The 13,440-nt window shown below is 44.0% G+C and overlaps 1 protein-coding gene across 3 annotated transcripts in view; it reads left to right on the forward strand.

Moving 5' to 3' along the window:
• Window positions 1–11,563, forward strand: part of LOC106641087 (agrin) — a 199,034-nt gene extending 187,471 nt beyond the window's left edge. For 2 of the 3 annotated variants that reach the window (XM_089591901.1, XM_089591902.1), the window contains exons 11-29: window positions 595–701; window positions 786–1,019; window positions 1,118–1,411; window positions 1,883–2,032; window positions 2,137–2,397; window positions 2,484–2,630; window positions 3,046–3,303; window positions 6,114–6,311; window positions 6,385–6,561; window positions 6,933–7,272; window positions 7,362–7,589; window positions 7,655–8,126; window positions 8,205–8,394; window positions 8,461–8,872; window positions 8,941–9,194; window positions 9,291–9,387; window positions 9,892–10,005; window positions 10,850–11,024; window positions 11,306–11,563. In XM_089591901.1, coding sequence (XP_089448027.1) covers window positions 595–701; window positions 786–1,019; window positions 1,118–1,411; window positions 1,883–2,032; window positions 2,137–2,397; window positions 2,484–2,630; window positions 3,046–3,303; window positions 6,114–6,311; window positions 6,385–6,561; window positions 6,933–7,272; window positions 7,362–7,589; window positions 7,655–8,126; window positions 8,205–8,394; window positions 8,461–8,872; window positions 8,941–9,194; window positions 9,291–9,387; window positions 9,892–10,005; window positions 10,850–11,024; window positions 11,306–11,563 — 4,366 coding nt within the window. Of the gene's footprint in view, window positions 1–589; window positions 702–785; window positions 1,020–1,117; window positions 1,412–1,882; window positions 2,033–2,136; window positions 2,398–2,483; window positions 2,631–3,045; window positions 3,304–6,113; window positions 6,312–6,384; window positions 6,562–6,932; window positions 7,273–7,361; window positions 7,590–7,654; window positions 8,127–8,202; window positions 8,395–8,460; window positions 8,873–8,940; window positions 9,195–9,290; window positions 9,388–9,891; window positions 10,006–10,849; window positions 11,025–11,305 lie in introns of all 3 variants that reach the window. The other variant, XM_089591903.1, reaches the window with a different exon arrangement.
• Window positions 11,564–13,440: the final 1,877 nt, after the last annotated feature.

Here is a 13,440-nt window from a genome sequence, read left to right on the forward strand (position 1 = left end):
TCTCGCGAAAGTATACGTACCCGCAACGAAGCTGCCTGGTGCGGGTGTGCTTTACGTATAATAAACTGCGCACTCGTCACTCGCTCATCGAATTCAATTAGAGAACCAAAGTATACGAGCCGGCAATAAACAACTTTACGAGCCACGTTGTACCCGTGTACACTTGGACCGCGTATAAACATGAACTTTCCGCGCTTCTGAACTTCCCGGGAGAGGTATCGAGCCAAGGGGGAAATACAAAACTTGCCCCGAAACGTGAAATGAAAACTCGGATAACCAAGCAAATTGGCTAATAAAGCCCCGCGAGTCCACGTACCCACGCGGTGCCCAACAAGCACGGAGCTCGTTTGATCGCACTTTCGACTCAATAGAGCGTAAAACAGCCCTTTCGAGAGAAGCTACCTCGCGACGAGGGTGAATCACCAATTAAGCTCACCCCCTCTCTCCTTGGCAAAGAGTCTTTTGCTGGTCTACCGCGTGGCTATGTGTATCCATCACTCCCGGCTTTTTGTCCCGTATATAATGCGTGTGTGTGTGTGTGGGTTGCAAGCGCTTCGACGTTTGACTATGCGTTTGTCGGTAACAGGAGGAGAGCCTGGTCTGCGGCTCGAACGGCAAAACTTACGAGAACGAGTGCGAGCTCAGGCGTGAGTCCTGCAACAGCCAGGCCGTCGTCGTCGTCAGCTACAGGGGAGACTGCGGTGAGTGTGATGTCATACCGTGCAAGTAGTACAGCCCCGTTTTGGTCAGACGAGTAAGGGACGGGCGGGTGTGTGCGTTTCCAGGTCTGTGCGCCAACGTCAAGTGCGAGAATGGGGCTCGTTGCGAGGCCGGGGCGTGCGTCTGTCCGCAGGTGTGCCCGGAGCCAACGGGTGACTCGGTCTGCGGCAGCGACACCAAGACCTACTCCTCCGAGTGCGAGTTGCAGAGGGAGGCGTGCCAACGGGACCCCAAGCTCCCCCACCTGCGGCTCAACTTTTACGGCGAGTGCGGCGAGGGATTCCCCGTCGCTGCCCTCAGTTAGTACACTTTGTGTTATGTACACCTTTTTGTTCCACTCTGACCGATCAATTGGGGGCAAAAAAAAAAAAAAAAAAAAACTCATATTTGCCCGTAGCGACCACGTCGACGCCGTCGATAACTCAGCTGGCTACGTCCGACGAGGTGACCTCGGCTACGGAGTTGCAGGCGTGCCGGGACATACACTGCAACTTCAACGCCACCTGCGAATTGGGCCCGGACAAGTTTCCGCGTTGCAGCTGCAAATTCGATTGCGGCTCCATGGCTCCGGAGAACATGCAGCCGGTCTGCGGCAGTGACTTGCAGACATACCCGAGCAAGTGCCACATGCTCATGCAGGCTTGCCAGAGACAGCAGGAGCTCAGGCTCAGGCCCCTCGACCTGTGCCAAGGTTATTATTATTATTATTATTACATCCTCTTTGTACACTACTGTTTGCTTTTCGTCTCTATGTATACGGGAGCTTGGTCTTTTTTACCTGGATTTGTATCGTTCCTTTACTTTCCGTTTATTGGAGTGCGGTAGTTTTGAAAGAGCAACGTGCACCTCAGCAATTTTATGAGGAATTTTTATCAACTACTTATAACCAGCTTTGTGGAATCGTACAGTTTGAAAAAAAAGGTAGATTGATATCTGTCGGGTATTATGTACTTGGATTCACTGCACTGGCTTTAAAACATTTGATCCAAGCCAACATTTTAGTAGCACAACTCACTCCAACTTGTCGCATTATAAGATTCCAACTGAGCAGCTTCCGCTCACGGTTACACGAGCTCTCCCTCGCGATTAAAATCTTCCAAAGTACGGCTGGCCATGGCACTAATAAAAAACTTTTGACGTGTTCGTGGCGCCACCGATTTAGGTTTGGAGGTGAAGCCGTGCAACGGGGAGCAGCCCGTGATCGACGACGAGGGCAACGAGTACTACTGCGGCAACGGACCGGATCGCCGCGACTGTCCCAGTCACTCGTACTGCCACCAAACCCCGAGATTCGCTCGCTGCTGCAAGAAAGGTGAGCCCAATCATTGTACTAACATTACACGTTTGGCAATCCATACTCTACACGATTGGCACGATGAGAGATCGGTAAATAAAAAATACATCGAGTAAAAATAGTAGCAGGGAGGCAGGTGACGAGGTGCGAGGACTCGTGGCACGGCTGCTGCCCGAACGGCAAGACCGCAGCCCTGGGTCCCAACGGGGCTGGCTGCCCGGACGTATGCAGCTGCAATCGGCTCGGCAGTCTGGCCGACACCTGCGACCCCGAGAGCGGCCAGTGCAGCTGCCGGCCCGGGGTCGGTGGGCTCAAGTGCGACAGGTGCATGCCCGGCTACTGGGGCCTCTCCAAGACCGACAAGGGCCACAAGGGCTGCATACGTAAGACTCGCAATGTGATCGGTATCCTTAAAAAATTATACAGGACGATTATTGAAACGGCGCGCGACTTTTGCTTGTGTTTTTAGCTTGCGGCTGCTCGTTATTTGGCTCGACGCGCGAGGACTGCGAGCAAATGACCGGCTCGTGCGTCTGCAAGCCCGACATACAGGGGAAAAAGTGCACCATATGCACCGATCACACCAAGATACTCACGCCCAAGGGCTGTCAGCCAGGTACTGTTTCTTCATTGCCTACTTTCTTTTTTTTTTTTTTTTTTTCCTTTCATCACATGTATACATAACCACGGCTTGTTTTCCCAATGGTGTGGTTTTATCGCGCAATTGTTCTGGATTAACAGGTGTGGAGTTTTTTTTTTTTTTTTTTTTCGAGTGAATAAACTCAGAGCTTACTAACTAACAACAAGATGACACAAAAATTAAAAAGATTTTTCAATTTTATATAATGCAATAGTCTCGGTCGACAGACGATGGACCGACAATTAAACGTGAGCAATGAAAATCATTTACCGAGTGATGAACCGATCCTCGAAATGGCACATTAAAAAAAAAAAAAAAAAAAAAAACAAACAAACGAAAACAAAAAAAAAAAAAAAGAAAGGCAGAAAAAATGCATCGGGTGAATCCACAGTGGGCGCGGTGTTGCCGATCCCAACGAGTTGCAGCGAGCTCGAGTGCTACTCCGGGGGCCAGTGCAGCGAGACGAGCGACGCCGACGGGGGTCCGGTGGGTCCCCACTGTGTCTGCCCGCAGAGCTGTCCCCAGGACACCGACGAAACGACCGTCTGTGGCAGCGACAGCCAGACCTACGTCAACGAGTGCGAGCTACGGCTGTACGCCTGCCGCTACCAGACCGACGTCGTGTCCCAGGCGTTCGGCCACTGCAGAGGTGGGTCCCACCATCGGCCCGACAATCGCAAGATCGGCTCACAGCCTCGCAGGCCCAACTCCATCGGATACTGAGTCTCGACCACGACGACGCGAGAGGCTTTTTAGTCGGCTTTTTACCGAGCTTAATGACTTTTTCTTTTCTTTTTTCTTTTTTTTTTCAAAAAGTTCAAGGTGAAGAGTCGGTTGATGGTTGATTTTTTTGTACAAACATCGCGTGACTATCTGCACTCGAATAGTACACTTTTTGCGTCACAATGAAATATAACTTACTTTATATGCAACTTTGTTTGTGCCATATACGGACAATCGGTCATTTTTCCGATGTATTTATATAAATATTATATTCGACCAACTATTACAACTTGAAAATATATATCTTCAGCTGTCAAAACTGACTCTCTCATCTTGTGGATTAAGTGTAATGATAATTAAAAAAAAAAAAAAAAAGAATCTGTTATTGCGTGTTGAAAAATTTTACTAACTTGGTACCTTAGAGCTTTGGGAACCTCAAATTAACACTTAAATGTTCATTGTATAAAGAAATAAAGTACTCACACGTTTGTACGATGATGGCAAACTAATTTTTACCCTCAACCACCCCAACCCTCTATAAACGTATACTCAACACTAACGCTATTTTGTTTTGTTTCGTATACATGTTTTGGTTTATTGTAGGATATTTTTTAGTTTCACTAACTCACTAATCATTTACAAACTTTAACACTGGATTCTGCAGCAATGCCGATATTTATACACGTATTGGTTTATCTCCTTCTCATCCGTCATCAGTTCACAACAAAGAGACTCTTTTCCAGCGAATAAAGACGCAACTTTATTTAAACGGAGTCTTATACAGTCGACTCGTAAACTCGCAACTTTGGGCTCCTTTAAAAAGGAAGACTCCATTCATCGATAATCAGGAACGAGCAAAAGCAATCAAAAGTTGCACCGCGAGCACGGCTGATCGTCGAATTAAACAAATTCCATTATCAAGTGACATTTCCAAACAGACAGCCAAGAGGAAAACTCTCCTTCCCCCCCCCCCACGGCCCCTTATTTACATTTATTTCCGATTTCGGTCTGTTCTCGCGTATATATACAGTATACATGCTCTTCGACGTTTTGCTCCGTCCTCGTGTTTTATATATCTCGTCGCGAAGAAAAAGCGAGTCAATCTTTTTAGAAAAGTTTTTCGAGACTCCCCCCACCGCCGCGTCTATTTTCTTTCTACACCACAAGAGAAAGTTGGCGCAAATTGGATTACGGAGTAGGCCAATTTCTCCGGGGATACTTTTCGAAGCTTTGCAACAACAGGAGGAATGGAAAAAAAAAGGAGAGAGAGAGAGAGAGAGAGACGAGAACAAGAGGAAGGTGAGAGAAAGAGAGGGCACACGATAAAGTCGCAAACGGATGTCGGGATTTCGTTGATACGGTGTGGTTGAAAAGCATATACCTGTAACCCCAAACAAATCATTTTTCAACCATTTCTTTCGTTCATTTTTCAATCATTTTTTTTTTTTTTTTTTTTTTTTTTTTGTGTTAAAGAAACGCAATCGTATTTGAATTAAAATATCATTGGTAGCCTCGAGGCGAAAGATTTTTCAATTTATTAACATCCACGTGATATCGAGAGATTAAAATAAAATACACTGTATGAAATGCCATTTGGGGCTTGCATAGGTATATAAATATAGAAATCCATCGATTCACGAAACGGAACTTTGCACTCGGAAAAATTGATATTCATTCATTTTGTTTGTTTTTTTCGTAATATGAAAATATTTGGACGAGAATAAAAAATATTTGCCTTTTACCGATGCATTCCAAAATGAATCAGTAAAATTCATCAAAACGAGTTTGCTTGTCAATGTTTACACCGTCAATGTTAACTAAATAATTTAAACGTATAAACACAAACTTTTTATTTACCACATGGTCATAATTTGTTTTCCAGTCGCTCCAAACAATAATGGCCCCTAAGGTCCTCTAACAAACCACAAAATCTTGAGTGCACAATCCGCCCGCAAACGCAGCAAAATAAATCCACCGCGTCTCGACTCCGGAGTATTTGCTCTTCGCTTCACGCGAACCAATAAAAGACCATTCGAACAATGCAAATTGCTGAACGACGACAATACCCTACGCGGACGCAAAAAGAAACGCGAGGAAGGAGCAATCTGGCCGTAATTAAAATACGGAACCACCTCGGCATCCCATCTCGCGGCGGTGTACAGGTGTAATAAAGATGCAACTAGTGGATCAAGCCCGACGATCCCTGGATATTTGTCATCGCCGGTATTCTTCTTTGTTCGTTATTCCTCCCTGCCATTGGCGATCGATGGGTATATATGTACACGAGAGAGGGACGATTTCATTAGATTGCCCACCTGCGAAGCGAAAACTGCCGATGGCGGGACAATCGGACCTCCCCGACCTCGTACTATGAGATCCGGTAGCAGTTTGCTTCGACGACTCCCATTGTACATTTTTCTAAGCCGCGTTTTGCAATGACCTGCCTTTCTTCTAAGAGGGGAGATGTAAAATGTTGAGCATATCGTGCTAATTGCATCTGCTAGTTTGTATGTTTGAATATATAAATATATAGAGTTGTAGTTTACGAGTCGACAGGACGATTTCATGTACATTCTCGAACACGAGAGCCATCCGTACGGTACTTTATGGTTATATTTCGCGCGATAAGATATGGTCTACTAAAAAGCCTCGGGAACGACAATAACCTCGTCTTCAAACAGTATCGCATGGAGTTGGCAGAGAACAAGTATCCTAAACCGTCACTTTTTCCAACAGATGATTCGATGACTAACACGGACTTCCCAGTGAAGAGGTTCACGGCAGTGCACTACACGCAACCGGCATCGGCCATTTCGCCCCTGTCCAAGTCGACGAGGCACCTGATGGTGCCGGAGCCGGACGCGCGGTACTACTACACGAACCGAGCCCAGTTCCAGGAAACGGTGCCCGTTGACCGTAAAAGCCTCAAGCACGGTAATTTACATTATTATATTTTTTTTTTTTCATCTATTCGTATACATTTGTTTTTGGTTACAATTGTATTTAGGATCAGCTGCAGCCTACCGTCCAACACCAGCAACGATAAGGGTCGTGACGCCCCTACTTGGTGACATTTGCAGCGAAGACAAGGACTGTGGCATAACGAACAGTGTTTGCCTGGACAGCCGTTGCATTTGCACCGACGGTTTCGCAGAGACGAGCGACCGACAGGATTGTAGCTTAGGTAAGAAAGTGCCCTGGCACTTGGGCTGGATAAATAAAGACTCGATTGAAAGATTATCGTTGAATCGATTCTTTTTCCCCCGATTTTTAAAAGTTATCACAATACTTGAAATTTACGTAGATTCCATTGTGTCGACTAAAATCCTGTTATTGTGTCTTAACAACTTTCCCTAAGTGTTACACGCACGTAGTTATTTGAACGTAATACTAATTATCATCTGTAGTCTTCTTGGCAATTTAATTTGCAATCTACAGTTTCATTAAAAATAAATGTTTTTTCCATCAAGTAATCGAAAATCATTGATTATTATTATTTAATAGCATCTCCACTAGCTAGCCATAAAAAGCAAACCTCGACTCTATTGTCCTTAGAAAACTACGCTCCAGTCACGCCGACGGAGGAATTCCGTGCCTGCCTATCCTTCCCATGTCATCATTCTGCTACGTGCATCGACCTTCCCGGCTCCACGTACACCTGCCGGTGTTCCGAAAACTACGCGGGCTACCACTGCGACGAGCAAATCAATCGGAGAGACTACGAGATTGCCTCCTTCGACGGCAAGAGCTACGTGCGTATGAGCCGGCTCAAGGCTTACCACCAGTTCAGCATAGAGCTGGAATTTAAGACTTACGCGGAAAACGGAATTATACTCTACGATCAGCAGAAGCAGGATGGCTCTGGTGACTTTGTGTCCATTGCGATCGTTGATGGGTTTGTTAATGTTTTTGCTAACTTCCCGAGCCTGAGATGACATTTTCAAAGCGTTAACTGATATCTTCTTTTTTCATCGATACGGGCAGATTTGTCCAGTTTAGATACAACCTGGGCAACGGGCCAGTGATTCTCACGTCGCCAGAGCGAGTGACGATGAAAAAGTTCCACAAAATCGCTGCCAAAAGGTACCACAAAGACGGAATTTTGGTTTTCAACGACAACGACGAAGTGACCGGTCAGAGCGAAGGATTCCTCAAGAGTCTCGATCTCAATCACGACACCTTCATTGGCAACATACCCACAAACTACAGCAAGTAAGTGTTGCGTAGCCAAAAACATATAGGTGAACACGTTTTGAGTCCCAATTTATTGATAACAGAGTATTCGACAACATCGGAACGTCACACGGTTTTCTCGGCTGCATCCGCAAGCTGAACATCAATCGGATAACCGTAGACCTTCACCTTGGCTACGACAAAGAAGTCCTCGAGACGTACCGCATCAAAGAGTGCAGAGACAATGGCTGCGCGAATCTACCTTGCCAAAACGGAGCCACGTGTCAGCCCATCTTTGAGGAAGACCTGAACTGCCACGGCCACGACTGCGTCGTCGAGCCCCGCGCGAAGAGACGCAGTCTTAGGCGGCGCAAGGAAAAACGCACCAGCGCCGACTTGAACATCATCAAATGCAAGGGCAGCCAATGCGAGACTCTGAATGGGTCGAAAGATCAGAACAACAACGACGACAACGGCAACGATAGTCTCGACAGCCCAAGGAAGATGTGCCTCAGTCCTGGATGTGATTACGAATTCGAGTCGGATTACGACGAGAGCTACGAACACCATCAGGTAGTTTATTGATGACAACTTGGGGGTATCAACTTTGTTGGAGTACGTGAAATAATCGTAAACTTGACTTTTCATTGACAGGGCTACGAGAACAACGATCTGGACTACCAGTGCATCTGCCCACCACAATACACGGGTAGAAACTGCGAGGACTCGCTGGATCCTTGCATGAGTAAACCATGTCACCACAGCGCGACTTGCGACATTATGCCCGAGGGTGGCTACGTGTGCAAGTGTCCACCTGGACGGACGGGAGTACACTGCCAAACGCGTAAGTATAATCACAGCATATCCCTCGTAAAATGGGCCAAAAGACGTATAATCTCTGTCGCAATAGTGGATGCCGAGTTGACAGAGTTCCTCGTCCCGGAGATGACGGGCAACGGATACATCGAGCTCCCATGTCTCGACAACGTGGGTAAATCCTTCAACATAGAGATTTGGTTCCTCACCCGAGCTACCGACGGTCTGCTCTTGTACAACGGCCAGTTGACGAGCGGCAGAGGCGACTTTGTCAGTCTGAATCTGGTTCAGGGCCAACTGGAGTTCCGATACAACCTCGGCAGTGGCATAGCCAACATAACTTCGCCGGATCCGGTTACGCTCGACACCTGGCACTCGGTGAGAATCAGCAGGCTCGGGGCAGAGGGGCTACTCAGGCTGGACAACGGCACCGTAGCCCGGGGCTTCTCGGGCGATCCGCTCACCGAGTTGAATCTCGAGCTCCCGCTCTACGTCGGTGGAGTCAAGTGAGTTGCCTTTTGTATCCATCACAAAACTCGAGAGACCGAGTGCTTATACCCATTCGGTTGTTTAGGCACTGGCACGAGGTGCACTTCCTGGCTGGGGCGACGGTGGGTCTGAACGGTGCCGTCCAGAGGATCATGATCAACGAGAAGATATACCAGAACTTGGCGGTGAATGTGACGCAGCAAAACACGGCGGTCTACGACGGTCTACCCTGCCCGAGCAACTCGAATCCATGTCGCAACGGTGGAGCCTGCTTTCCCATGCTCAACAGTTTCTTCTGCAAGTGCGCGTCTGGCTATGACGGCTTGATCTGCGAGTTTTGTAAGTTGTTTTTTTTTTCGTTTTAATGGTAAAGGATTTTTTTCATTGCCTTTTGGAAGCTATAATTTTTTTGATCAAAATGACACGGTGTTTCAGCCCTGGGGTACGATTCTTCGGGCAAGGAAGTGGTCGAACAGGCCGTGAGATTCAATGGGGACAACTTCCTTCAGTTCAAGCATCGATTTGGAAGGAGGTTTGTTTTTTTTTTTTTTTTTTTTACTTCTCTGTAGTGTTAAAATAGATGCTTGTGACATCAAACTTCTAGGAGATTCTGATCTTGCAATGTAATGTAAAGTTATTCCTTGTGAGAATCGATTCAAAAATCATTGACAAATTTAAATTTCATGTAATTTTGAGTTCAAAAAAAAATATTTTTGATAAAAGACAAAAAAAAATGATTTACGAGATCCAAATGACTGTGGCACTCTCGTGACAACTAAAAATTTCGTAATTGCTTACGTATAAAAATCAATTTAATACTCTTGTTGCAACTCAGTAACGCTTGGATTTATAGTTTCAATGAGATACATACTTACACGATAGCTTAGAACAAAGCGCGGTCTAGCGTACATATGAATAACAAAAGTGGTAAATCTCAGTGCTCACAACTTAATACACCCAGCCCTTAGTCATCAGCGTACAATAACCCGACTAACTCCTCGGCTGTTGATAATAGAAACTAACTTTTCCCCCATAGTCCTAATGCTACTAACACTACGATACTCGGCGATTACGCCGACGAGTCCTACACTGACTACGAAACGGCGGAGGACGATCTCTACGACGAGTATGAGAATTACGACTACAGTGAGTAAGTCTATAACCAACGATGCTTCAAATTGTCCCCTCGCACCTCCTCTGCTCATAATATAGCGCATGGATTAAACTCTTCTCGATTTTTATTATTTTTTTAGTGGTGCTTTGCATGTTCCAAGTAGCTGTAACATTGTTTAATTGATTTTTTTTTACCTTTTTTGGACCATCAGTGTGTTTTTTCCTTACTTTTGTCGTTAAATAGAAATAAACGCGTTTGATTGAGCTTTTATCGTTAATGTCACTTAAAGTACGCATATGCGAGCTTTCGGATCATAAGAAAAGGGGGAGGAGAAAGGGCGACGTGGTACATGATCGAGAAAGTTTGCACCGCCGTTTGTTTGCGCAAAATCAGACGATGCTAATTCTTGGTGAAATATTGACTCGCTATTTTGGTTTCTGGCTCGCAAATATTGACTCGGGAGCTTTTACTCGTTTTACTCTGGTGGCGGATGAAACACCCCTTTTCAAGCCAATGCTCACCGTGACCTAAAATTTACACCATTTATTTTCTTACTTGATTTTTATCTCATCTGCAACATATGTTAAAATCTTTAATTGCAATAATAATTACGTGTTTGAAAATAAATGAGCGCTCCAATAGTCCCAATTTTTTAAAACTACACCTACCATATCCTACTTTAGATTTACGTGAGAACACCCATCCCACATCGCAACAATTGTTCCAGCATATTGAATTCGCTATCGTATTGATCCATCTATCTTTAAAGTTGTCAATTTTATAAAATATGTGTGTACATCCACAAAGCACTTATTGAATATCGAGAGCAGCGCAAGTTATATATATTTACACGCTCGGCCGGGATTTTTCGCTCTTTCAGGAGGCGAGAGCAGCAATCGAATAAGTTCGAACTGAGGTTGCGTACGACTCATCCGGAGGGTGTTATCGCCTGGATCGGACGGGGCAAACTGGAACACATGATGCTGTCGCTACACGAGGGCTACGTCGTCATGTTCTATCGCGGCAGGCGCGAGGAATTCACCATCAAGAGCAAGGTAGGCTTACTGTATGTTTATTTATTCCTCTCGCGACCACAGACTTTCGACGACGAAAAAGTACATCTTTCCAAATTTTACACACTTTTCACACTTAGTTGATAAAAATACGATTAACAACGAGTATTTCTCTTGTACTTGACGCAAGCCAATGAATTTGGAAGTATGTGTTCGTCCCCACTGTTGCTAAGTGTAACTCTGGGATTCCCCTTTTTTCCGAAAACCGTACAACTGTTAAGAGAACAAATAAAAAAATAAAAAAAAATAAAAAAAAACCACAGGAACGCGTCGACGACGGCTTCTTCCACCGCATCCGCGCGATCCGGCGCAAGCACTCGAGCATCCTCCAAATAGACGAGCAGCCGGCGATAAAGCTCGCGAGCGACACCGGGCCCCTGACGACGAACGGCAAGCTCTTCGTCGGCGGTAGACCGGGACACTGGGGCATCAGAGCTTGCGTGAGGGACTTTGTCGTGGACCGGCGCAGGCTCCACCTGTCCAGGCGCAAGATCGAGCTCTGCCACGAGAACGACGTCTGATTGCGATGACGGCGCGCTCCGTGCACTCTACAGGGATGTGAGTGATCGTTAAGACTATGGAGAACCTTATCTTTTTTTTTTTTTTTTTTTTTGTTTGGACAAGGGGACTTTGACGTTGTCCGTGGGGATTGCGTCTCGAGGAGACAAAACGATGATTGAGAATATAAGTGGAAAAAGGTTGAGGGTTTTTAAATCACGTCTCGTAAAGAGAGCGTCAAAGTTGCCCCGAACTCAATTTTCCGAAACGCAATACAGAAAGTCCTGGTCGAACGGTACAAGCTTCATCGTCGGCAGACAACCGTCTCTCGGTTAATTTGTTCGAAACTCGATGACGGAGCGGAAATTTTAATACGATATTACTTTGAGAGTTACTTCAACTCCTAACTAGATGATATATATATATACACGTATACATAGGTACTTGTAAAAGTGTAATAAAGAACGCTAATTAAAAATTGAAGGAAGAAAAAAAAAAATTACCATAGTGAACGCCAGTTACGATGAAGCTGGCGAAAAAAAGTAAAAGTTCAAGTGCTACGTTCTCATCGAAGGACAATAATATATTTTTAAGTAAATCGAGAAAGAAAAAAAGAACGAAATCCGCGATTGAAGCGGTATATAAATATATACATATATAAAAATACATATATATATAAATAAATCGAGTACGTGAATGTATTCACGAATTTATTTGGTATACGTAAGTCTGCAGCGAGCTCTGAGTGAGTGTGAAAATAGAGAAACGAGGGAGAAAAAATTGTATATCTTTTTCCAACAGCGACGATGAAAGGAAAACGAAATTTGTTTACTGCTGTAAGGAAAATGTTGCAAATGTTGACTAAATAAAAAAAAAATTATAATAATATTTGAATGTTGAAGTTTTAACTCTATTGACAGAGAAATAGTCGTATTGATTGCGTTTCCTGTTAGTGTTGACATTTTATGAAATAATGTATAGTCGTACTTGCACTCACTGAAAAAACAAAAAAATGAAACAGCTTCATGTATAAATATATTATTGTTTAAAAATTTCTTTAAAAAAAAAGAGAGACCAATAATAAAAATAAAAAAAATCATCACTCTCTATTACCCAACTAATGAAAATGAATATGATAAAAAATGCACTTGTTCACAGACTTAATATATTATATGATAGCAGTAAATAAATATCGTTTGAAATAACTTTCTTTTTTTTTTATCATGAAATTCAAGAGCGTGTGAATGACAATTTTACAACTTTAGATGTACGAATCGTTTGACTTTAGACGTATAATCCATACATATTATCCAATTGTAAGGATAATCCCCTGAGCTGCCGACGCACCTATAAGATAAAACATTATCATACACACACGCGACGCTAAGACTGATTGTAGAGGAGATAAAAAAAAAAAGTTGTAGTTATTTCGAGAAGTAAAACAAAATAATCGCAAAAATTCATCGGTGTTATGTTTGAGTGTTTTAAGGTAGAGAAAGAGATATTTGACGTTGTGCATATAGTGTATTTCCCGATAGACCGTATAAATGTACAATAGAGACGTGAAGCGTGCGATGATGCGTATTTTAAGAATTAGTTAAAAAAGATATTGAATATGCAAAGAAAGGCAAAAATAAGCCATTGTTTTTCATGTAAATGGATTTTTATAAAACGAATAAAAATGACATACAATACTCGACAAAAGTGTATAATATTGTATTTCGTTCTCATTCGTGAATGTATAGCCAAGGCTTTTTGTAAACTTCCGAACAAAGTGTCCATACATAGAGTTTTTGACAAACAAATGCATTAATTATCGCCGTGCTGTTAAAAAAAAATCCCAAGAGGTATATACAAATATACACAAATGCAAACGTGAAATAAAAAATTTGTCGTGCAC

Source organism: Copidosoma floridanum, unplaced genomic scaffold (genome assembly GCF_036245765.1).
Source record: "Copidosoma floridanum isolate Cflo_tuat_1 unplaced genomic scaffold, Cflo_Japanese_pri ptg000014l, whole genome shotgun sequence".
Classification (NCBI taxonomy): Eukaryota; Metazoa; Arthropoda; class Insecta; order Hymenoptera; family Encyrtidae; genus Copidosoma; species Copidosoma floridanum.